Consider the following 25313-nt stretch of genomic DNA (forward strand, 5'->3'; position numbering starts at 1 on the left):
GTGCCGCGCATGTTGCCATTTTATGCTTCACTCAATTTATTTGTTGCAAGTCCAATAACAGAGACAGATATTGGTATCTGTGATAATGCCTTGCCTGTTTGCCTGTATGTTAAATAAGTGTTTTAAATACAGCACCGTTTCTTTCTGGTCAGGATGTAATTGATGTGATCGGAGGATCAGATGAAAGCCTTGACCACTTCTGCAATTTTTAATCACCACACTAGATGGTGCTGTAGAAAGAATTTCTTTACCTACTACATTTTTCTTTCTAACGGGTTTTGGAAACTGATGTCTAACTTTCTTAATATAGAATATATTATTGTTGATACTGGAGCAAATTGATACTGAAATGTTGTATCTGAATCCACCATGCCTGATGTTCAGTTGGTTAAATGATATTCAAATGATGTGTTTCCCAACACGCATAAACTTAAGAATGAGTTTAAATGTGTAAAAATTACATGGAATCCCAGTTCAAGGACCATTTGTGTGTTGAATTTAAGCGCAGTAGTTGTCTGTATGCAGTCGGTATGGTGGCTTCTGTAAAAGGTTGTGAGACAGTGATCTTATTTGTAACCGGTGGTGTAGAAGACAGTGATTGCAGTTGCAGCCGATGTTGAAGAGTGGTGTTCTCTATGCACAGGGCTGGGGAGTGTGCTTGTGTTTACACAGTGGTGTGAGAGCGTCTGCCCGCAGAGACGCAGAGGCTTGATTGACAGCCTAGCAGGAGACTGGGGGGTGGGGGGGGGGGGGGGTGACTGTTCAAACAGGCTGCTCCATGGGCTCTGATCATTAGGGAGGAGACGGCTTTTATCTGGGCCTCCTGGCCTTTGATGTGACACTCAGGTGCCACTGTCCTGACCACGTCTCCTCTGTAGGTACTGTGTGTCTCCAGCACAACAACTCACCTGCTTCTCATACTGTAGCGAACTGCCTCGTTTTCGTGACAGACGCTGTGTTAGAGATGGGGCTAATCTGGGTGCTGAGATGTTACTTGTACCTTTGGCCTTAAAATGTGGTTTGTACACCAGCAATTAGTATTACCCCAGCTGCAGTATCATTGACGTTTGTTGTGGTACTTGATCAGAGCTTTTTTCCTTAGTTCACTGTCTAAAAAATAACATGTTATTCCCTATGCAGTCACACCTTTACTGAGATTGAGAGTTGTTACCTTTCACACCTAGGTTATCACATCTAGGTTATATCTAAATCAAAGGAAAAATGATAAATTATGCCAACCTGGGTGATGGCACAGGAGGGGAAAAGTCATGTGGTGACTGACTGCAATAAAATGCACTTTTTTAACTCTGAAAGCAGCCATTGCAAGTGACTGCAGTCCCTGTGTGGAGTGAAAGCATGAACTGAGAACAGTAAGTATATCTATATATAGTAAGGTATTATCTGTCCCTCATCCATTGAACATCATTATGAAATATAAGTGGTAAACGCTTTCATTGCCATTTGTGTCACCACAGCAGTGTGGATATTAAGATACTTAATCCACAATTGCCTCAGTAAATGCCCAGTTGTATAAACTGATAAAATTGTAACCTACACAAGTAAATAACTTGCTTACATCTCTGGATAAGAGCATATGCTGTATAACAATGATGCTTGAAGCACAGTGTTCCCCGTTGATGAACAGTCTTGCTAAAATATGTCCATGCACATGCAGGTTGGCAGGGTAACCCAGCACATGGGCTCCTGACAGCTGTAGGCAGCCGACAGGGAAGCTGTCAGTCAGTAGATCTGCAGGGGGCCTGAGGGGAGACTGGGGGAGAGTAATCCCTCTCACCAGGCGCATGTTCGGCAGTCTTGGGCGAGGAATCTCCCCTGCCTGCTGAAGACAGAGCTGTCCACATGGTATTGCCATCTTTTACCGGAGCCTTTTAAGAAACCTCGTTGATTCGGGATTTAAAGGCCTCTATCATTGCTATACAATAGGAATCGCAATATAAATGTTTTAAGACAGAACCATACCTTTTTTATTATTGGTAAACTATCCCCTGGACATTATGCGGCTGTGCTTGTAAATTTATGGGACAGTATCTTTATGCAAAGGTATTTATCTGGAAAACAGTGGAAGATAACAGGACTCTGCAGTGATTCTGTAGATGGAAGTCTGCAGTGACAGGCCCTCTTTGCTCTGCAGCATACAGGTGCTTGGATCCCGTAAGGAGACAGTAGCAGGCACCCCATTAACAACACAAACGCCCAGGGGGGTGGGGGGGTCTGGTGGGCTATTAGGAAAAAAAACAGTCTCCTGGCGATAATGGGACAAACTGCTGGATAGATGTGTGGCTGTATTGTTCTGACAAATTGGTCTGCGACCCTAATTGCCCTGTTAGTCCCCCTCGCTAATCCCCGTCTCCCCCCCATCCCCCGCCCCCAGCGCAGGGTAGACTCCTCGGGCAGTAAAGGGCCGTTGGGCTAGGGACGGGACAGTGGAGACAGGGCCGGGACAGCACCAGGGAGGGAGGGCGGGAGATTGCAGCCAGACAGGGGCTGGGGTGGGCTGTAACCGAAATGTCAAGTCTGTCTGTCTGTCCTGTCAGTTTGCTAACAGACATAGAATGTGCTGCCATCCATCCACACATTATTAAAAGTCAACATCAAATTCCCATCTTCCCCTACCAACACCAGAAAAGCAACATGAGATTCAACACAAAGCACCCACAACCTAACACTGAGTATAAGCCAGTACAACAGCAAAAATGTAGCCTGTTACAGTAGCATACCTGGTGGGAAATGATTTTGTAAACATTCCAAAATCAATCACAGCTTTCCCGTGACAACAATCTGCACAGTTTAGCTGAGGAGACAGACAGAATCGACATTATCTTCCTCTTTCCTCTAAAAAAATATAAGTTCTGAGTAAGAGAAATGAGAAAACTCAGATTGCCGAAGCAGCTGAGTGCTGTGGGGCCCTGCAGTCAGGGAGTCTGTTGGAGAGAGAGTCTAGATGGAGAGTTTATGTGAATGGTGCTAATAGCTCCAGCCCAAACACACACACACACACACACAGTCTGCATGCCTTACAGAAGCAGATCTGAATGAGTCTGCAGTGAGCCTGAGAACTCCAGCCCTCCTGTCCAGCAGTGTCCATGAAGTGACTCTTGTCCGTTAAATCTTCTGTTGGCAGCAAAGTTACAGGGAGATACATGTGTGGAACAGCACTGCCTTCCAGCCTTACAGACAGTTTTGACATTTTATTTACATCTTTTCATTGCCTTTCTGTGTTGTCCCAATATCACCCTAACCTATTAAACTAGTTCTTCTTAAATCTGTCTGAATTGGCAGGTGTTGGAAAGCAGTAAATGTTTTTGAAATAGAATTTGTTATGCGATATTGAATTACTAATATATTTAATATGACGGACACTAATTTGCTGCCATGCGCATTTCAGCCAGGTCAGTGGTAATTTTATGTCCACAATAATATCTAAAAAAATATAGAAACACATCTGTTTTAAGACAGATGTGAAGTCTATACCTGGTCTAAAGTCTAATAATGCTGCAATAATGTAATGGGAATAGTAAAACAAACTATCCAGAATGCCCAGCTTTGGATGTCTGCATTATCCCTGTGACTGGAGTCCTGGGGGTGCAGAGGGTAGAGCACCAGGCTGGTGTTTGCTAGTTTGAATATGAATCCAGACAGAGTCTCACATCAAAGCCAGGTGAGTCAGTTACAGACGGCTCTCTGCTAATGGGACCTGTGCTCTAATTGGAACTCTCTCTGAGGAAGCTGTCAAATTAGCAAAGGTGGAGACATGAAAGACACTTTCATCCTGGGGGAGTCTGGGTGTCTGCTCCCCCTGTCTGCGCAGACACGCACTCTCCAAAAACCCACCCCAGACCTCAGAGTCAAACCCACGGAGCCTGTGTGCATGTCACCCCTTTCAGTAATCTTAGAACTATGTGTAATCTCTGTAATATTGTGCACAAAACCCAAGAAACAATGTTAATGTACAAACTTAATTGTATGAGTATTCATAATGTATACACATGCATGTAAGAAAAATGTTCTGTGTTAATCTACTGTAATTGATTTCAAAATGAGGTAATTATGCATGTATATTATCTAAAAGTATATATAACACAAAAATATGTAGCTGATAATATGATTGATATGTGCTTTTAAGCAACAGCACTTTCAGCAGTTTGATAGGACCAGTTATGATGGTTCTGAAGTGAAATCTCTCAGATGGATCTCAGCTTTAGAGGTGATGGAGGCGTTGGGTGTTTAATTTGGGCCCCTGGAGGCAGTGGGCAGCTGTCTCCTGCCTCACACCTCGTCTCGGACTCTTTGATAGGGCCGTTGATGTCTGGGGGCTGGTGGGCGGGGCTGGCTGTATATATAGCAGGGGCAGGTGAGCAGAGGCACTGGGTGCTTCAGTATCGCCAGCCTGTACGCTGCCTCAGCCTGTACGCTGCCTCCCGACTGTACGCTGCCTCCCGACTGTACGCTGCCTCCGCCTGTACGCTGCCTCAGCCTGTACGCTGCCTCAGCCTGTACGCTGCCTCAGCCTGTACGCTGCCTCCGCCTGTACGCTGCCTCCGACTGTACGCTGCCTCCGCCTGTACGCTGCCTCCGCCTGTACGCTGCCTCCGACTGTACGCTGCCTCAGCCTGTACGCTGCCTCCGCCTGCGTGTGAACCATGGCTTTCCTGACCCTCCTCACCCTGGCTCTGCTGACCCCCGGCCTGGCCTTCGACCTGGGCCAGACCACACGCTGCGTGCCCATCCCTCCGCAGATGAGCGTGTGCCAGGACGTGGGGTACGGCGAGATGCGGCTGCCAAACTTCCTGGGCCACAGCAGCCTGGAGCGGGAGGTGGTTCCGCGCTCGGAGGACTGGAGGCCCCTGCTGCAGACGGGCTGCCACCCCCAGGCCGCCACCTTCCTCTGCTCCCTGCTTGCCCCCGTCTGCCTCGACACGTAAGTCCCTACGCCACCCTGCTCTCTCCCTCTTCCTCCTCTCCTGTGCAGAGACGCTCAAAGACTGCTTTCACTCCTCTGGATGTGTTCTGTCTGTTTCACTGTGTGACTGTGCTCACTGTGTGACCGTCTCTGTCTCTTCCTGTGCCCAGGTTCATCCAGCCCTGCCGCAGCCTGTGTGTGGCAGTGAGGGACAGCTGTGCCCCTGTGCTGGCCTGTCAGGGACGGGTGTGGCCAGAGGCGCTGGACTGTGACCGCTTCCCTGCCCAGGAGGACATGTGCCTGTCCCCTATTGCCAAGCACGTCAGCCACCTCTCTAAAGGTCAGTCTCCCCTGCTGGTTCAATACAGGCCCTGTTACTGTGTGTGTGAGTGAACAACATTAACCCAGATCTCAGGAATCACTTCTGATGCTGGATCAATGATCTCTAAAAATCTGTAAAAGCTCAGAGCTGCATCTTAAAGAGAAAAATGAGAGCACGGTTTTCAGTTCCTGCATATAGTTTCAGCTCGTCGACCTTTAGGCGGAGTGTAGCTGACCTGTCCTATCTGCTCTGTCTCAGGTTTGCCCAAGCCTGCGTGCCAAAGCTGCCCAGTAGTCGAGGAATTCCCCTCTCTGAAGAAGGTGCTGGATGCCCTCTGTCACAGTGACTTTGGTACGTGCTTCTATTTCTGCAGTGTCAATGGTGCAGTGTGTGTGTGTGTGTTTGTGTGTATTTGCGTGTGTGTCTGTGTGTGTGTGCGTGTGTGTGTGTGTGTATTTGCGTGTGTGTCTGTGTGTGCGTGTGTGTGTGTGTGTGTGTGTGTGCGTGTGTGTGTGTGTGTGTGTGCGTGTGTGTGTGTGTGTGTGTGTGTGAGTGTGCGTGTGTGTGCGTGTGTGTGTGTTTCTACAGCAGCTCACACCCTGTCTGTCTCTTGCAGCTATTAAAGTGAAGCTGCTCCGCCGGCGGGCTCCCTTGGGACAGCCGGAGTTTGAGGTGGAGGGGCGGGTGGAGTTCGTGCGGCAGGGTCCTCTCCTGCCCTACGCCACGCGCAACCTGCTGCAGCAGTGGCTCCTCATCAATCTGAGCTGCGCCCGATCCCTGGCCCCGCCCGGCCGCGCCCAGCTCTACCTCCTGACCGGGCGTGTGCGGCCCGACGGCACGCTGGCTCTCACCCGCCTCTTCCCTTGGCACAAGAAGGACGCCCACATCGCCCTCGCCACCCGCAAGTGGAAGCAGCACAAGTGCTGACCTGCTGCTTAGACTGGAAGGGATAATGGCGAGGTTTCCCGCTGCAGCCTGCGAGAGGAGCCGGCCCACAGGCAACGAGGAACTGCACACCTCTCTCCAGGTGCAAGAACAGGAGGCGCTGCAAGGGAAGCACTGAGCTCCGGTTGGACAGCGGGAGAGCAAGGGCCAGAGTACTGCAAGGTTGGAGCTGGCTTCTCCAACAAGCTCTCTAGCCCCCTCCGCTGGTCACCTGGAGCTGCACACAGGCAGCTATGTTCATCCATTTGACTCTGGGAGAGCAGAGGGTGAACGGACTTGGAAAATTGTACATTAAGATTCTAACATAAAATAAAATGGAAAGAATATTATTATTCATATGATGGTGTATTTAAAATGTTTGTGTGATAAGTCAGTTGTGTTTGCAATATATGTTAAATAATAATGTTAGTAAAAAACATTAATAAAACAAATTCTTGACCACATTTTTCTCAGCAGTTGTCTCCTTTGTTTTGGAGACATTAACAGACATAGATTTAGTCTGGAATCTAAGGAACCAAACAGCAACATTTTACAGCTATCACAGTGGTTGCTGATATCATGTAGTGTAATATGACAATGCTGTGAGATTGTGGTCCTCTCCAGAATATGTGTCCTGCTGCTAGCCGCAGTTACGCATGGGACAGATTTAGAAGAGAGAGAAGAGCCAGAGGCCTTGAGTTCCAGAAGGGACTCCCAAATGTCAAATGGCACCCCAGTGACGTACGAGCCGGCTGGGCTCTGGAGCCTACCTTCAAACACTGACTGGGTTTTATTTAGACCCAGAAGAAAGGGCAAAAACAGCAGGACAGACCTGCACTGCATCTGATGAGGCAGAACAGGCCAGGCATCACCAGCCCGCACCAAGCAGCACATGCGCCAGTCCACCGTGTTAGTACTGGGCGGCAGTGTAATGTTATGGTAAAGAGCAGGGCTCATAATCAAAAGGTTGCTGGTTTTGTTGCCCACTGGGGTACTGCTGCTGTACCCTTGGGCAAGGTACTTAATCCATAATTACCTCAGTAAATATTCAGCCGTATAAATAAAAAAAACCTATGTAAATTGCTCTGGATAAGAGGATTTGCTACATGACAATAGTGTAATGTAATTTAATAATGTCGTGCTGAGGATGCTGATACAGTTTTCTGTTTTTGCACAGTTGTGATGTGCTGTGTACTTTAATATGTCTGCCTTTGTTGAGGGATCAAGTCATCCCCCATTTAATCTTAATCTGTCTGCCTCGCAATTTAAGCAGACTCAGATCTAGAATGAATGTTTCAGTGTTGACAGGTTGAAACTTTGTTTCACCATGAGTGGCCAGAAGGTACTGTGATTTCTTTACTTTTTTTCTCACTTACCATGTCAAATGGTGTATGACAAGACCAAATATTCTTCAACAGATACTATATTCTGTTAATTTTGCAATACTATATTAGTCAGTGATATAGCACCGATAACGGAGTTTCCAGTAGCATTATCAAAGAACACATTTTCATCTTTCAGATTGCTCTTATGGTGAGCAAATGTAAAACCACAGGAAACTACCACTAGATGGCAGAATGGGTGAAGGAGCATGACTTTACCCAGACAGCAAAATGAAATATCCGGTATCAAAGTGCTGATGAATTTCAGAGCCAAGTCAATCTCATCATGCAAAGACAGAAGTCGAAATTCCATAAAATGAGTAATTAACTTCAGGCTGTGCCACTTTCCGGTCACAGTATGCTCACAGCTCACTGCTCACTTTAATTTGAAAGAATGAAACGAGGTTAAAGAAGAAATTAAGCCGTCTGACATCCAAGCTGAGTGTTGCTCTTGCCATCATGATCATGTTCTTGAGTCACGTGTCAGCTTGCTGCGGCAGACCGTGTGCCCAAAGCTGACTCATACACCCCCAAAGTTCTCACTGAGTGATACACGTCTCATGAAAGCGTCTGCACAAGAGGAGGACCAGTTGACTCTTTAAGCCTCATTGCTAAACAGACAGTGAGGGAAACAGAAGGGATCCACAAAGGCATCAGTGTAAAGGCCCTACAAGCATTTATAGGCTAAGCTGAGCGTTTGTTTTCTGCACCCCTTTCTTCCCTGTGTGGAGGCCCGGCGCATTGTCGACCGTCCCGGCGGTAAGGCGAGGTTTTGTGGCTGCTGTGCTCGGCTGGCCTTTGTGCGGGGTGCAGCGTGCGTAAAGTCCATCGCGGGGGACAATGCGTGAAAGGTCCGGCACATTCATCCTCCTCACGGCAGCTCATTACGACTCTATAGAAACACAATGGCGGGGTGAGCATTGGAAACGCCCGCACCGCGGCGCGGCCAGCGCTCAAAGTGGCCGTTTAGCACGGGGGGGCGGAGGGAGGGGGGCCCCGCTTTGTCCCCCCATTCACGGGGGCTGACCGACTGCGCACAATATGAGGTGCAAGTGGCTGAATATCAATGCGGAGGGGAGCGGGGTGCTTTAGTGCACTGGGCGAAAAAGCATGCCGCTTCAGTGGCTCCTCTGAGTGGGCCTTTAGCAGCACACCGAATAGGGGGACCCCATTTTCTCTCCATTAAAGACAAAACAAAAGGATCTGTGAAAAGGATTCACTTAAACCTGCTCCAGAATTTCCATCCACAAATTTGCAGTCACAATAGGCTAATTATCATGCCTCAGTTCAGGTCGTTTGGAAACCCAGCTTTGACTCAATGAAAGTTCACACGTGATCCTATTAATGCCATAGATTCACACTTAGCACCTAATTAAGATTATTCCAGTCAGTTTGCTGCTTTGTGTATTTCCCTGAAGCTGAATAGAGTATGAATGCGTGTATGAATATTATCATGTTCACTCTGAAACACAGACACCTATAATAATTTAACCTAACATGGCAGGAGTTTATTGAAAATAACAGCTAAAGTTATTTCTTGTTATCACCTTCATGTGAAATTTACCACAGCAATTTTGAACTAAAATCCAACAATCGGTAGCAGAAAACAGTTAATTTAAAAAACTGTCTGTTTAAAGTTAAACAGAACAGAAACCTGCTAAAGGCAGCAGATCACATGCCTTTGGTGAAGTCAGTGCGATGTTGTGTGTGGAAATCAGACTGTAGCACAAGTTGTCTCCCACTGAACGGCTGCTGATGGCTCTCAATAGCAAATCCCCTCCACAAGCTGAGACTGCCCCACATCAGATGAGATCACCGTGGCACCCAGGGACCTACTGGGGAAGGCAGGAAACACGCATTTAAAGTACACGGGGAGATGACAAGGGGAGACAGAACAGCGTCCAGTTCCACATTTGCAGGGCAGAGCGTTTCTCCAAAAGCGCAGAGGAAGCTGGGGTTTGATTACAAGCCACCTTTGGCTCTGCGGCGCGCGGACAAAGGGCCGGCCTGTCTGGCCTCATTTCCATGCCCAGCATGCGGTGCCCCCGTCTCCCCCGTCCCCCCGTCCCCCCGGCCTGGACATGCCTGTTTACCGTGCTGCGCTGCCCCGGCATTTCAATCAGCATCTCCAGGCCTCTCCATTATTAATCAGGGCATCGTTAGCACTGTGGGGGGGGGGGGGGGGGGACCACCAGCGTGGCAGCTAATTTATGTCACACCGCTACAACACTGCATTGGACACAGATATTTAACTGAGCACCCAAGCTCGGGTTCAGAGCCAGCCTGGAGCTTCGGACGGGCCTCTGTCAGCGGGAACAAGAGACTATAACCCCTGTGCACATGGGCCTTGATCTGGAGCATTTACATACTTCCTAAAATGAAAATGTCACTGTAATTCACAATATTTCACACCACATGCAGCAAAAACTATCATTTCTAATGTCATGCAGGAAAAGCCTGGTGCCACCCTGGCTTAAGTGTTAACATTATGTTTAAGGTGTGTGTTACGTCGTTTTTACTATGCGAGGCAGTGACACTAGATCACATCCTGGACAGAGGATGTGTTGGGAAAGTATGACCTCCTGTAGCACGTGTCACAGGTGTACAGGCTGGGGAGGTGAGGTGGGGGCAGGAGGTGTCAGTGCATCCGATGAGGGAAGCGGCCATGTCCGTCCTGCGGAGTGTGACAGCTCGGCAGCGTGAGAGAAAATGCCCTGGAATGACAGGTGTGTGTGTACCTGTCACACCCAGCGTGAGAGCTTCACACGTTCAGCTGCAGAGCTTCTGTTCTCTCAGCTCTACTGCATTAGCGTTGATTCACATGCCATGATGCCAACGAGCTGGAATAGCAGATTCAAATGCAAAATTCAAATGTAAGAGTGTTTCAAATTCAAATTCAAATTCAAAGGGACTGAGCAAAACTGAACAAATTACACAGAGGAGATGTGATAAAGTCTGACTGCTGAAAGGAAGTGAGACCTTTTCAGAGATGGAATGTGTGCATGTGGACTTCTGGGCCTACAAACGATGTCCGTGTCACATTGGGAACTATACGGCAGCTTGGTAAGTATGTGTGTTGCTGATCTGGTGTGTGCTGAAAGAGACCTATGATCAAGTGAGGAGGAATTCTAGTGACACTGTTTTGTATCTGTGTTGCTGAATCATTGCAAATGGTGGTTTGTTACTATTGCCCCTCTTTAAAAGTACATTACTTTGGTGTGAAATCAATTTCCTGTACAGATATGCGTGTTTATTGCTTTATGATCTACAAGAATAATGATCAGTAGTTGGCATCACGAGTGAAACAACTGCATAGATTATATAATCGGTTAAAATGTACATTTATGGTGCATTCAGTCACCTGGATACGCACACATTGTATAATAGCCAAAATGATCGGCTAGTGAATTTTACTGCTGTGTTACACACAGTTATGTAATAACCAGAAGGGATCCAAGCATCTGAAAGTAACATCCCTAACCCACTGGAAATTTGAATCATTAAAAACATTACTAATGTTTGACATTACTAATATGGATTCCCAGAACTATCCATGCACAGTGAAGCGAAATCTAAAACTTCTAAAACAACTGTAATGCATTTTGACAAGATAACCTGCAGCAGTCATTGCATACGGTCTCCTGCTCTCCTCCAGGGAATGCAAGTTTAAACTGTGTGTGTGTGTGTGTGCGTGCGTGTGTGCGTGCGTGTGTGCGTGTGCATGTGTGTACGTGTGCGTGTGTGCGTGTGTGTGTGTGTGTTTGAGAGATGTATACATACATATACACACATATATAGCATTTTTTGTGTTTAATGAATGAAATGAATGCATGGTGTGCATCATGTATTTCACAATGAAACGAACATTTACACTTTTGGAAAAAAAAATGCAAAAATAGGAATTCAAAAAGATTTAATGTCAAAAGGATTCCAGAAAAAAAGAATGTATGGAAACTTAAAAAAGAAACACTGCTGGTATTTGTTTCACCTGTTTTAAGCTTTGCAACGTTACTGAATGTCTTTCATCAAGACAAAAGAAACAAATGGGTCAGCAGAAGAATGTGCTACACACTGAAAGCATGGAATCCATATCTTTTTCAGGATTCCATTTTCATAACCGTGTGATTTATTATGATCTGTCTGACCATATTTGCCTCATACTTCTGTTAATATGAAACCATTTGTGCCCACTGAAATTGAATGATCTGTTAGCTGCCAAAAAAATCTATTTTAGTACTACAGTGCTCTCTGAAGGTTGCAGACTTTGGCTGAATTAAATAAAGTTATCCCATTGACTCTGAGGTGCCCTTTTCATCATAATACATAATATGTAATTCTCTCAATTGCCACACTGTCGTATGTGATGAACAAGTTATATTAACACAAATTAAAGACCCAGTCAATGTTGTGATCAAAATGTGAATTTCACAATTGAACAAAAAAATTTGGATTCACACTGATTTCCAAATAAAATGTATATTTTCAGCACATGCTCTATACAGTTTTTCACATATCTTTACTAACCATTCATTAAAATTTGTAACAGGTAATATTAACTTGCCATGTGGTCATTTGATTGATTTAAAAATTTCATTGCTCATGCAGAGTTAATAAATATATAAATATATATATATACTATAATAAATATATAGTTGCATTACTTATTTATTTGACAAATGTGCTAATTCAAGGGACTTACAATACATTAGAACACACTATTCAAAGCTTGCACTTTTAGTTCACATTGACAATTTAGAGATGGCAGGCTGAGCTTTTTCTCTCACGCAGCACATTAACTCTCAAATGTTGATAGAGCTCATTCAAAAGAAACCTTCAAGATAGTCACAGAAAGGAGACAGCTATTTACTGCAGAAGCAGTGTGATTGGCTGGCAGAGTCAGTAGCCCTTTGTCTGTGGTGTCCATCATTCGCTGACATAATGAATGGACCGGACCCACCTTCTGCCCGTCAGAGCTGCCCTCTCCTTATCTGAATTGAGAATCACATTAAAGCCTTTGGGCCAATCACAGGGCACCTACTGCACACGGCGAAAACCGAGGAGAGGGGGGACCAAATCTTTGTTTTGCCGGACTTGACGAAGTTTGCCTTGCTTAGCTTCGGAGAGGTCTCCAGCGCTCCGAACCCGCGGATGAGCCCGCGGGTGTCCGGGCTGCAGAGGGAGAGCAGGGAGAGGAACCTTCCGGAGTCTGGGGCAGCATGATTCCCGCGCGGGATCTGAAGAGGGCCGGGGCGGGGCGTCCCCCCACGGCCGCCGGCTTCGGCAGCTCGGGGAAGAGCTTCCTCATTGACAATCTGCTGAGACCCGGGGAATCCCGGCTGGGGTCCTCGCTGGGGTCCTCGCTGGGGACACCTCTGCCTCTGCAGCTGTGCAGGTCCTCAGGGTGGGGCTTCCCAAACCTCACCCCCAGGGACCGCAGCTCCCTTCACACAAAGGCCAAAGGACTCGTCCCACAGCCCCACACAGGTAAGACACCTATCTGTAGACGTGCAAATCCCGTACACAGAACATCGGCTATGCTTCCTGTTTTTTATCAATATGATTATTATTGGTGTCAAAGGTACCGGCTGAAATAAATCTCTTATTGGTGTATAACATATATACCATGTGAATCAACATTTGATTTGAAATATGGCCCTTGAATGTTTCAGTGCATTTTTCATGTGCCATTTTAGTTATGCCATAAGCAAGCTCACCAAACTGCCTGTATGCTTGTATGAGCTGTGTGTCACTCTAAGTTTCACTCGAATTACAACAGGTGGATGGAGATCTCTGAAACAGCTGTTAAATCACAAAAACTACATGCTCATTGAATTTATTTCTCATGTTGCTGAATACAGTTTTCAAAGCAACTTCAACAACAATGCAAAATGCCTGTGCATTTCCCCAGTGCAGTACTTTCACATGAAATAATCTGTTCGTATCATTCTCTTTGCTGCACACTTTATATTAGTAGGAAAATGCCTGTTGTTGTCAGCACTTTCAAAGGTGGTAATGATGATATTTATATATGTATACAATGAATATATATGTGTGTGTGTGTGTTTATATATACATTGTTGTACTTTATATTTATATCAAACGTTATAATTTCATTACTTGTTAATTAGTACAACAAAAATGTCTCCTATATTTATAATACTTTATAAGATGACAACACTTTGAAAGGAAACTGTGACATTTATATATTTAAATATATATATACATTTCTGTACTTTGTATTCTTCAGAAATTACAGCATTAAAAATTGTTAATGTGAACAACATAATGTACCTCTAACTTCAAATGTTATGATTTCATTACTCGCTCATTTGTACAACAAATACTTTATACGATGTTTGAATTACCTCAGAGGCATTTATTGTGCTAACTGCATTCTATATATCTCTATATCTACCGTCTTAGTGCACATACTCGCCTCCTTTAATATGAAAGTGCGCCTAGCCACCTATAGATTAACGAAAATGAGAGGCTAATTTCTTACAGTGAAAATGCAACAGTTATAATTTTCTAAACACTCCTGTAGTGTAGAAATGGACTAAAGTGAAGTCACTGTGTATCCTAGTGATCGGCTGAGCCACAAGATGTTCAGCCCAGTCTGTTCTGTCTATAAGCTCACTGGTTCCCCTCAATGGGTTAGTTTTGCGGGGGGCACATGTTGAGTCTTAGCACAGAGAGGACTGGAGCATGCTGTACCCCCCCCGGCTCTCTCTGACCCACACTCTCTCCCCCCAGCCCTGCTGACGGGGTGCGCCCCACGCCCGAACCCCCCACTCCTGCCCTGCTGCGGTGGGTCCAACCCCCCCGCCACCCCCTCCACTGTGTTTCCAAGTAAGTTTTTATGCTTCATCAGCAATGCTTGAATTCTCCTCTAAACCCGAGTGGCAGGACTTCATCTGCTCTGAAGAGCTGATTACACATGCGGTGGCAGAGAGCTAATTCGCCCATAAACCCCTGCTCCACATTCATCATGCTCATGCCAATTTATCATGTGGAGAGGAGGGGGCATGGAGGGGGTGCCTTTATTACCATTTCTCCTCAGACCCCCTCACCTTCTGCTTTCTGCCAAAACACTTCACAATAAACATCAACCACAACAGCATTTCCTTACCAATATCCTTTATTTTCTCTGACTTTCAGAGAAACTTAATATGGCTTACTGGGGGAATGTCTGATCTGACAATGCCTAGTAAAAAGCCTTAGTAGCTACATGGACACAGAGTCCTCCCTGCTGCCTCTGTGTGCCTGAACTGCTAATGACCCTGATAATGGGATTAACTTCTTACAAATGTGTGGTTTTAATTGCAGTGTGTCAACATTTCCCTGTTTTTACCATGTAAATGACATGTTTGTATATTGCATGTACCGCCAATATCTAAATATCTAATTTTTTTCAGTGATATTAGGATTAACCATTACATTACATTACATCACAAACACATTCCCTCAGGTTGTGAAAGGGAATGTGTTAGCAGTCAGTTGCTGTCACTGCTGAATCTGCAGACTCTCTGGGCCAGGCTACTTAGTCCGCCAGTTCCTGACAAGTGAGGCAATACACGCTAGAGCTGGGAGAGGCTGGAAGCACCCCGAAGCGCCCCGAGGGGCTCCCTGCAGTCTGACACTTTCCCACAGCGCGAGGGGATGCCCAACAATGGCCGACCGCCCCGTGACCAATCGCCACTTTCACTCTTCTCAGCCACACGCGACCTCGCCGCCATCCCTCACCGCGGCAACCGCGGGGGTGTGTGTGTGTTCGGCGGACCCTTTGTGCGCGCAGAAAGCCAGGCTCTCAGCTCGGCTCCTTTCTCCTGTCCTTCACCCTCCCTCCCGGCCATTTAAAGGCTGCTGACTGCCGCATAAAGCAGTCAATGAAAGTGACTTTTATAGACTTATTCCAGCTCATCTTGCGCACGGCCCTGCCTACCTGCAAATGAAAAGCTCCGGCGTGGGGGGCAGATTTTCGGAGGAGCGGGGGCCTGAAAGAGGCGGCCCTCTGTCAGGCCCCCAGGGGTCGGGTGCGTTAAGCGGGGCAGATAGACCCCCGTCTCGTGACTGACCTGTTAATCGGGCGTTTAAGTGGAAGGTGCCGCAGTGAAGAGGAGGGATGGGGAGCGTGACTAACCTCCTTACGCGCTCCCCAGAGGGGGTCTGTGTGCCGTTCCCTTGCGGATTTGTCGTACAGGTTTAAAAGGCGCTGGTCAATGGGCCGGGGAAATTGTTGCACTTGACTTTTGTTGCGCATGCATCCGTGAGCTCGGCACCGTGGGATTGCTCTCCTCAGGACTGTGGCCGCTTTTCTCTGTGTCAGAAACGAGCCGTTCAAACACAACATTCCACGCTTCATGCTTAATTTTGACAAATGAATTTAACACAGCCTGTTTATCGTTTAGTGTCTCACATTGCGTGGCACCCGATGAAATTCACACTAAACATTTATGAAATAAAAGCAAAAACATAACTTATGCTGAACATAATTTAGCATAATTTGCTAAATTAGTTTCTGACAGTGATTCTGATCTATTACACCTTCATCTCAGATTATCAGTAATGGGAATTTTGGCCCATGACACAAAGCTGATGGAAACCCAGGTACTCATATGAACACATCAGCAGCAAGATGAGAAGAGGGATGTTGGCAGGATGTTGGCGGGATGACGGTCAGTCTGACGTGCTCTTTGAGCCGAGATTTATGTTCCATAAAAGCAGAATCAGTTGGACAGTCCATCACACTGGCCACATTTCACAGTGCATTTGACTACCGGGAAAGATCAGGCCGGTCCTCAGTAACAGAATGCAGTACGCAGAAATAATTTTGAAATAAAACCACGAGGGTGGCAGCTGGTTAGGGGTGAACGACCTCTGATTCACGGGAAAACATTATTAGCGGCTGAATGGTCCTAAAGGAGGGAAGAAAGGGAGGACTATGATCTATCTTGTCATTAAAATACTTCTGGGCTGGAAGCCTTTATTCTAATTAAAAAGACACCTGCAGAGGTAAGGATGAATGTTGATGGCACTAAATATAGTTTAATTTAATGGCCCTATTGCTACATCACTTCCTGTTTTCACTGGCTCTGCTCTGATGTAAGACATGCTTTCTGACCCCGCAGAGGGAGCAGGGCTCACCCTCTGGTCCCCAGACTCCAGCCCAAAGTCCCGAAGGGGTATCCTGCGACGGGCCGTCTTCTCTGAGGAGCAGAGGAGGAGGCTGGAAAGGACCTTCGAGAGACAGAAGTACATCGGCAAAACCGAGCGGAGCAGGCTAGCGGCTGACCTTGGCCTGAAAGAGTCCCAGGTACAGTGTGGCGTGGCTCTTTCTGATCGCTACCCCTCAGCCTGAAAGCGTCCCAGGTACAGTGTGGGTGAGTGCGTCTGAGCAGACGTTGCTGACACAGCCTCCTCTCCCAGCTGAGACAGCAGCGTGCCAGGCTGCCGGGCCAATCTGCACAGCTGCCAATCTCCCGGCTCACACGCACGGCTCTACCTCAGCACCGCTCCGCTCGCCACAGACACCACCGCCCGCGGCCTGTCTGCAGACGCCACATGAAAAACTCAGCCACACGCAAGCCTGCTCAACAGTCTGCAGCGTGGCAGGGGTGCATGACATCATTGCTCACTTTTGTTGAGAGGTCTCACTCGTGCCTGGGCTTTCAGCTTGAGTTTTTGTCTCGGAAGTGCTTCCAGTGCTGCTGTCTTAAAGATGCAGTGGCTCTTTCCAGACCCAGAGTAGCCGTGTGTTCTTAGAGGTCTGCTAATTTCCCCCTCTTTTCCCCAGGTGTGTTTGCGAAGGTCTGCTTATTTCCCCCTCTTTTCCTCAGGTGAAGATCTGGTTCCAGAATCGCAGGATGAAGTGGAGGAACTCGAAGGAGAGGGAGACCCTCTGCGGACGGCCCTCCTTGGAGGAGCTCTTCCCCAGGAGTGAGCAGGGGAGCCTGGAGGTGCTGGAGCGCCCCCTGCTGGAATCTAAGAGGGACGAGCAGAGAGCACAGCTGCTCCACACTGCCCTGCCCCCGGCCGCACAGTCTGAACCGCTACAGGAAGGGGCAGACCCTCAAACCCTGCCTCCACAGATGGACGATTCGCTGTTCAGCTAGGGGTGATGACTATATGGAAACTTGACTCTGCATGATGTGGAGAGGCCTCCATTCTTTGCAATGGCCGTGCCTTTGACTGCTCAGTGGATTTAAAACACACCACTAACACAAATAATGAGGATTCTCTGTGTCCCACTATAAGAGTAGTTACATTTTACATTTACATTTATTCATTTGGCAGACGCTTTTATCCAAAGCGAATTACAAGTGAGGTACAGTAGTGATTCTAATGTGAGCTGAGTAGTCATTCTAATGATGAATGCAGCCTCACAGAGAAGAGATTCAGTATTGCACACACCACCTGAGCTTGCAGAACCGTGTTGTGCTGGTGTTGCAGCCCGTGTTTCATATCCACTCAGTACAAAAACCAGCGGAAACCTTCTCATGTACTTTATGTGTCCCATGTTTCCGAGTTAAAATTAGACAATTTCTGCAGGAAATTACATGCATGAAATTGTAATTGCACAGAAATATACATATATATAATCTTGGAACTTCACACGCTCCAAACCAATCTGGCAAAACATTTGCACGCTCCAGTCCAGATGTTGCTCATGGTAACAGCAGTTTCTTTGACATTCCAAACTACCTAAAATGATATTAACACTCACTTAACTCACGTTGCATTCCTGAATCAATTTAACATTCCAAGGTTTTCTATGACTTTAATTGTTGGTTGAGAGCTGTATCTACCAGCACTTACAAACAGATGGGCTGAAAGAAATGAATAAACAGACCTGCTTCAAGTGCTTAAAGCTCGAAATAAAGCACTGACCTGGACTCCAAACCATGGCTTATTGTTTATCCAGTAATTAAAATGCTTATTACAATAGTTTATGTGTAATTAACAGACAATCTGTTGTCTTTAAAATTGATTCATAAGCAAACACTTACAGTCTGTACTTGATAGCAGCCTCTAATTGCTTTTGTTGGCTGGGTGGCGATAGGACTGTATGCTCGTATGTTGTGGAAGTGAGCTCTTGAAGGCAGTTTTCAAGCTGATAGGTGTCATGGCAACCATGCCTGTCTGGGATAGACTGGGGCTTTTCCCGAGGTTCTGTTCTTGTTGCCATGGCGCATGGCCCTTAAAGTGTTTAACCTGGATCTCCATTACTGTGCCCAGCAGGCAGACTGCCCTTCAGTGCTATAATTTCTGTTTTGTAACTTCACCTGCGTGTATCTCAGGTACATTGTATAGCTATATTAAAGGCCTTTTTCACTACTAAAGCACTGGGGCTTTGAATTCTGTTCTATTCAAAGATTTGTAATTTGCTTTTGTTATTGACTATGATTGCTTTTGAAGTCATTACAGTCTGATTTTCATTCATTGGTCACCACTGACTTAACATCCTTAAAAATCCTACAGTGTTGATGTCATATACACAAATGAAAGATGACAATGAAAACAAGTATGAACAATCAGCTGGACTACTTTGATTTGGTGAATCCTGTGCTAGCTGAAACACCTACCTGCTTTCTAAATATTTCATTGCATGTCTATTACAGTGCCGGTAAAGGTGTGTTTGTGGACTGCAGACGTCAGCTTTTTGATCATGGTCTGGCTTTCCTTCCTGCATAGCTATGGTGTAGACTCATGCTTTCTCCTTGTTCAGCCCTCTCTCTCTTTACATTTAATGAATTCTCTTATAAAGAAAAGCACAGAGCTGGGTGTAGTTTTGTTTGCAACACAATAAATCTTCAAATAAAGACTTTAGTTTAGCAAAATTAAACACAACAAGGACTATGAACCAAGTCAGCGAATCACAGTGAATGTATTTTTATTCAAGACTGATTTTTTATTATTTTTTATGTCATAAAAGGACCAAGCGCAGCAGTGTGAATCTGACGTTGGTGATCACGTCTCTGAGCGACACAACAGATCGATGCAGTGTAGCAGGGAATTAATGTCAAGTTGGCACAGAGAGAAACCGATGAGAATGCAGTTTGATTCCACCCAAAAGAGAAGTTCACAGAGTTTAATGTGACACACCGAGAGTCGGCCAGAAAGCTTTTTCATCAGGCATCCTCCATGCAGCAGGTCTACCTCACATGAACTGTGTGCATTCGAGTGCATGAAGTCTTGGAACACATTGATAGGAGCTTCACGGAGAAACAGACTTGCCTGTGGGTATGTCCTTAATCTTCAGCTCTGAGTGCAATCCTGATGTTACGCTTCAGTAGGGCACCGTAGTTACGTAGCGCATCTTTTAAAGTGGGGTCAATATGCTGGGGTGACGTGCCTGCTGTGAGACCGCCACTGTGGCTACGCAGACTGTCAACATACAACCAGACAGGATTGAGCCTCCATATTAGAAGCAATTGGCCAGATAATCTCGTCACAGCAAGTTTGTGATTAGCATGCAAATGAAGTGAGAACAATTCAGCAACAGATATGTGGACAAAAGGACAATGAGAAATTGGGGGCACAATCCAAACTGTCTTTGAGGGAACCTGGACCATATTATCCATAAGGGATGCTACATGGCTATGGGTTGAATTGGATTTAGTTTAAAATTAAAATTTGATTTAATTTTAAGCATCAGAAGGAACACGGTTTAGGTCACACACTAGAAGCACCATCAGACACATTTCTGAGGTAAAAACAAGACTTCAAATGATACAGTGAAACTAAAGGCTCTAGTGCTGAAGGTAACATTTAAAAGTTTCCATCACCTCAATGATGAAGCCAACATTTCTCAGTGCAATTATATGCTTAGAGACACCCGATCCTCATTCAGTTAGAAAATTCATGAACAGACACATTACGGTTTGTGTGCATGTGTGAGGGGCCAGCATGGCAGCTGAAAATACTGAAGTGTACAGAACAAGGATTCTTCTACAAAAATGAGGATGTCCACAGTGACAGACCTGTGGACACACTGTTTTAAATGGGCCTGTCAATCAAGCTGTTTGGTATTCTTGAATACCTGGTGTGCTGTATGTACCCTTTAGAAAAAAACCCCTTTTATTGCATGAAGGTTCAAAATTCCTAAACAAATTTGGAGTTCAATCCTTTTTAGTTCCATGCAATGGATTCCCTTTGTCAGGCATTCACCCCAGAACTAAACATTTCAATAACAAAAAGATCAGTTTGATACATAAATCTGCTGGATTAAACATGAATTTATTCGGAAATTGTATTTCTCACTCATTATTGTCAGTGTAAGTGTAAGTGAAAAAACGCTGGCTTGAAGAAAATGCTGTCATGCTTGGAACCCATGCCTGTCGGTCAGCCCTTTGCAAACTAAAACACAGCTGTGGCCAAGGGGCCTGAAACTGAAAATGAGCCTTGAGAGGACATGCAGTTAAATATCTGATAATCTGGCCAAAAACTGAAGAGGAATGTACGTCAGAATATCTCTCTTGCCCTCCTTTGACACTGAAGCTTCCCAACCGCCAGCGGTTTTACGATCCTGCCCTGGGATCCGGTTCAGCAGCCGTGCTCAGGAACGATCCTGCACTTGAGGATCTTCAGGTAGTTCTGCACCTTGTTGGAGTCCCTGCGGAAGCAGTGCAGCAGTTCGTAGTCGCTCATGGAGTGGCTCTCACCGCTGGCGGGGGAGGGGAGCAGGGCCTCGGCCGAGGACACCCCGCTCAGAGAGTTACTGATCATCCCCAGGAGCTGCATCTGCGGGGAGAGGAACACAAGGCTCAGCATTGGAGCCCACGCAGCCCACAGCTCAGCATTGGAGCCCACGCAGCCCACAGCTCAGCATTGGAGCCTACACAGTCCACAGCTCAGCATTGGAGCCCACACAGCCCACAGCTCAGCATTGGAGCCCACACAGCCCACAGCTCAGCATTGGAGCCCACACACCCCACAGCTCAGCACTGGAGCCCACACAGTCCACAGCTAGCATTGGAGCCCACAGAGCCCACAGCTCAGCATTGGAGCCCACACACCCCACAGCTCAGCATTGGAGCCCACACAGTCCACAGCTAGCATTGGAGCCCACACAGCAAACCGACACATGGCCCAAACGCATATGAATGAGACACAATATATCTGTTGGCTATGGAGATTGTCATGGCTGGCAGCGCTTTTCTCATGTAGGGTCTCCTGTGGGAACACCCTCCGTGGTGTCTGTGTCCTGCCCTGCCAGCTACTGGGCGCGGTGAGTGGGACGTGCAGCCAATCAGAGGCAGGGACAGAACACGCCAGCGAACTGATCACCTCTCACTGACCTCGCCACCTCAGAGCTCCCTCTCCGCCTCAGAGCTCCCCCTCCGCCTCAGAGCTCCCCCTCCGCCTCAGACTCAACCCCCTCCGCCTCAGAGCTCCCCCTCCGCCTCAGACTCAACCCCCTCTGCCTCAGAGCTCCCCCTCCGTCTCAGACTCAACCCCCTCTGCCTCAGAGCTCCCCCTCCGTCTCAGAGCTCCCCCTCCGTCTCAGACTCAACCCCCTCCGCCTCAGAGCTCCCCCTCCACCTCAGACTCAACCCCCTCTGCCTCAGAGCTCCCCCTCCGTCTCAGACTCAACCCCCTCCGCCTCAGAGCTCCCTCTCCGCCTCAGAGCTCCCCCTCCGCCTCAGACTCAACCCCCTCTGCCTCAGAGCTCCCCCTCCGCCTCAGAGCTCCCCCTCCGCCTCAGACTCAACCCCCTCCGCCTCAGACTCAACCCCCTCTGCCCCAGAGCTCCCCCTCCGTCTCAGACTCAACCCCCTCCGCCTCAGAGCTCCCCCTCCGCCTCAGAGCTCCCTCTCCGCCTCAGAGCTCCCCCTCCGCCTCAGACTCAACCCCCTCCGCCTCAGAGCTCCCCCTCCGTCTCAGACTCAACCCCCTCCGCCTCAGAGCTCCCCCTCTGTCTCAGACTCAACCCCCTCCGCCTCAGAGCTCCCCCTCTGTCTCAGACTCAACCCCCGCGGCTGCGTCCCAATCCCCTCCTGCTGTCTGCGCTTCCCGCTCGAGTTTGATCTTGCGCTGTCCCCTGCTGCACCGTCTGCAAACCCAGCCGGATAATCTCTCCGTTTAAACTGGCTTTTAACGCCAGTCGTTAACTTTCCCATCATACAATCTGGGTGGTGGGAAATTTTTCTACCACTTTCAACACTGTGTGTCACCTGCTGTGGTTTGGTGAAACCTGCCTGCATTCATTTTAAATCAGAGTATGAATTAAATGTCTTTTGTAAGATTGCAGTTGCTGCACAGAATATGTTTCTGTATGTATCTGCTGGCAGAAAACTGCTAAAACACCTATAATAATACTGTGCCTAATAAACATCATAGATCACCTAGAGAAATCTCTACTGTACTGTAGACCTGCCCGCCTCTCTAAGCTCTAAGTGCAATATTCAGCCTTGAGATTTGAAATAAATTGCATCTTAAGGTAAAATCCTATTGATTAGCACAAACAGTAAACAATCCAAGCACTCATTATATTTTGTATCCTGGAGCAATTTTTATTAGGAGTTTTGACAAACATGCTGAATCAATTTTTCTAAATTTTATGCATTTAATTAAGTGTACCCTTAAACTAGAATACAGCTTAAATATAAACAAATTACAGTAGCTAAGTTCTTGATAGCAAAATTGAATGTTAAATAAATCAGTTTAGAAGGCACACTGATGGTGCTTCAGAATAACTCAGTACTGTGCAAATGACCTGCATTTTCGATAAATCCATTTCAGCAAGGCATGCAGTGGAGTTAGATTCACATCCCCCTGATGGAGTGTGCACCTGAGGGAGTGTGCACCTGTGTGTGGGCGGATACGGGTGGAGGTCAGGGTTCTTACCTTCTCGGCCACCTTCTCCACCCCGTTCTTCAGCTCGTGCACCATGTCGCTCATCTCCAGCGCCTTGTTGCTGCTGAAGCCATTAAAGTCGTCGTGCCGTGCCATGCTCTGGTGGAACTGCGACAGGGGGTCTCTCCAGGCCACCAGGAGCTTCAGAATCACCTCCGTCAGCTCCTCCCTCTGCGGGGGGAGGGGGGGGGGGGGGCAGAGGGATGAGGGCGTGTGGATACACTCAGCCTGTGCACACAGGGAGATGTACCGTATTCACAACCCCTGGGCGGGACGAGCAGAGAGGGATACTCACGGCCAGTCTCTGGGCATTCTCTTTGCCGTTCGGCGTGAGGATGTTGGAAGTGTGGCACTTCCGGTTGACTCTGCCGATCTGATTTTTGCTCGGGAAAAAGTACTGCTCCTTTGGAAAAGGATGGACAAAACGACCAAAAACAGGGAAAAAATTAGGGGAAAACATTCATAGCCAGACACCTGCTGAGAAAGAAGCTCATCCAACGTACAAAGCAACATTCAGGTACGATGTCAAGCTTAAAAATGGCAAGATGTTTAACGCATTACTGTGAAAAACAGCCGGAAAGAAACACTTTCATGCGATGCTACTGTTGTTACATTCACCATAAAAGCATCAGCCCAAGCATTTGAAACCATGCCTTCGGAATGAGGAGCGCAGAAAAGGTAAAGACTTACAAACTCTGAGTGCAGGTCGTTGGAGAGGCCGTGCATGCGGGCGGAGTGCTGGATGACCCTGTCAAAGAGATCTGCCAGGGAAAGGAGCTGGCACCCCGCGTGCCCGTGGGCACAGATGGGCACCGAGAAAACCCGGACGCGAAGGTCGAGGCACATCAGGACGAGGAAAAGCACAGACACTGCAGACAGAGGAAAGTCACAGGGAATAAAAAGATTATTTCTGAATAAAATCAGCACTCATCTGGTTTTCTTTTGTTGCATGCAGACTTCTTCTCATCTGGAAACTCCAGCTCTGTGCGGTACCTTGCTTTGTTTTCCCTGACATTCTGTTAGTTGCGAGTTGCTTCTCCTGCTCGTCGTTACTCGGTGTCAGGCGACTCGGCGAATGTTGGAAGTTGAAGGCGAGCGGGACTTTTAGACATCTGTCATGACTGCATTGGTTACATGGGCACATGGGAAGGGGGCGGGGGGTGCGGAGGGGGAGGGCAGGCTGGATTCGTCATGTTCAGCGTGTCTTCGGCGGATGGGGATCATGATGTACGTATTTTTCACACCCCTGGAGCAGCCATCGTTAATCGGGCGGAACAGGGCGGCGTCAACGGAGAGACAGGATGAGGGATTTGAGGACATGGCCATCCTCTCACGCTGACTCTCTCCCAACACAGAATAATGACCACAACTTCATTAATCAAGCAATATTAGCCATGGCCCCACTGTCTTCACCGGTCTGTGACACTTACTACCTCCTGACTGATCCCTTATTGGCTCTGAAGATGACTGTTCCTCTCTGTTAAAGAGGTTTATGTGAGCTGTGCAGATGCATGAACGTAAGCGATTTGTCTCAATGTCCTCATAAGCGAAGTGATGTGTGAAGAATAACGCTGAATACCTAATCACACCTGGGAGGAGCCAATCCTCTACACTCCTGTTTGGTCCAGGACTAGATGTTGCATAGACTTTACAAAAGGAAGGAAAGCTGTCATCCGGAAGGAAGGGAGGAAGGAAGGAAAGAGCAGTATCAGTTATATGCATCCAGACTGCTTTTGAGACTATTTTACGAAAAGGCACGCGTTCCAGAGGCGATGCCGGCATTTCGCCTGTCGCGTTAGGCGACCGCTGATGCGTACAGAGGCCCTCTGGAAGCGGTGACCTCACCCGGCTCAACTTCCCAATGAAGGAGCAGTGTGCACCCAGAGTTCAGCTCCAGGGAAGGATCAGG

General features: G+C 47.3%; 3 protein-coding genes across 3 annotated transcripts; 2 read left to right on the forward strand and 1 right to left on the reverse strand.

The window, feature by feature from the left end:
• The first annotated feature begins 4661 nt into the window (after positions 1–4661).
• szl (sizzled) lies at positions 4662–6170 on the forward strand. The gene is made up of 4 exons (XM_036519754.1): positions 4662–4939; positions 5092–5261; positions 5502–5594; positions 5860–6170. Exons 1-4 carry the CDS (start codon positions 4662–4664, stop codon positions 6168–6170), a joined length of 852 nt encoding a protein of 283 aa, XP_036375647.1.
• Positions 6171–12765: 6595 nt separating this feature from the next.
• dbx2 (developing brain homeobox 2) lies at positions 12766–17661 on the forward strand. Its single transcript, XM_036519645.1, has 4 exons — positions 12766–13033; positions 14303–14398; positions 16678–16862; positions 17386–17661. The coding sequence occupies exons 1-4, from the start codon at positions 12766–12768 to the stop codon at positions 17659–17661; spliced, it is 825 nt and encodes a 274-aa protein (XP_036375538.1).
• A 3430-nt stretch (positions 17662–21091) lies between these two features.
• LOC118771638 (prolactin-like) lies at positions 21092–24597 on the reverse strand. Its single transcript, XM_036519646.1, has 5 exons — positions 24539–24597; positions 24095–24314; positions 23700–23807; positions 23396–23575; positions 21092–21289 (listed from the first exon to the last, which is right to left on the reverse strand). Exons 1-5 carry the CDS (start codon positions 24595–24597, stop codon positions 21092–21094), a joined length of 765 nt encoding a protein of 254 aa, XP_036375539.1.
• Between the last annotated feature and the right edge of the window lie 716 nt (positions 24598–25313).

The sequence above is a fragment of the Megalops cyprinoides genome, chromosome 25, assembly GCF_013368585.1.
Source record: "Megalops cyprinoides isolate fMegCyp1 chromosome 25, fMegCyp1.pri, whole genome shotgun sequence".
In the NCBI taxonomy this organism is placed as follows: Eukaryota; Metazoa; Chordata; class Actinopteri; order Elopiformes; family Megalopidae; genus Megalops; species Megalops cyprinoides.

Excerpts from the sequence above, each read along its gene's own strand:
- dbx2 (XM_036519645.1), top strand. The coding sequence starts at position 12,766 with ATGATTCCCGCGCGGGATCTGAAGAGGGCCGGGGCGGGGCGTCCCCCC. Across the intron at positions 13,034-14,302 it reads CGTCCCACAGCCCCACACAG|CCCTGCTGACGGGGTGCGCC; the intron begins GTAAGACACCTA and ends CTCTCCCCCCAG. Across the intron at positions 14,399-16,677 it reads CCCCTCCACTGTGTTTCCAA|AGGGAGCAGGGCTCACCCTC; the intron begins GTAAGTTTTTAT and ends CTGACCCCGCAG.
- LOC118771638 (XM_036519646.1), bottom strand. The coding sequence starts at position 24,597 with ATGACGAATCCAGCCTGCCCTCCCCCTCCGCACCCCCCGCCCCCTTCC. Across the intron at positions 24,315-24,538 it reads CCCCCTTCCCATGTGCCCAT|AAATAATCTTTTTATTCCCT; the intron begins GTAACCAATGCA and ends GATTTTATTCAG. Across the intron at positions 23,576-23,699 it reads AGAATGCCCAGAGACTGGCC|AGGGAGGAGCTGACGGAGGT; the intron begins GTGAGTATCCCT and ends CTCCCCCCGCAG.
- szl (XM_036519754.1), top strand. The coding sequence starts at position 4,662 with ATGGCTTTCCTGACCCTCCTCACCCTGGCTCTGCTGACCCCCGGCCTG. Across the intron at positions 4,940-5,091 it reads GCCCCCGTCTGCCTCGACAC|GTTCATCCAGCCCTGCCGCA; the intron begins GTAAGTCCCTAC and ends TCCTGTGCCCAG. Across the intron at positions 5,262-5,501 it reads CGTCAGCCACCTCTCTAAAG|GTTTGCCCAAGCCTGCGTGC; the intron begins GTCAGTCTCCCC and ends GCTCTGTCTCAG.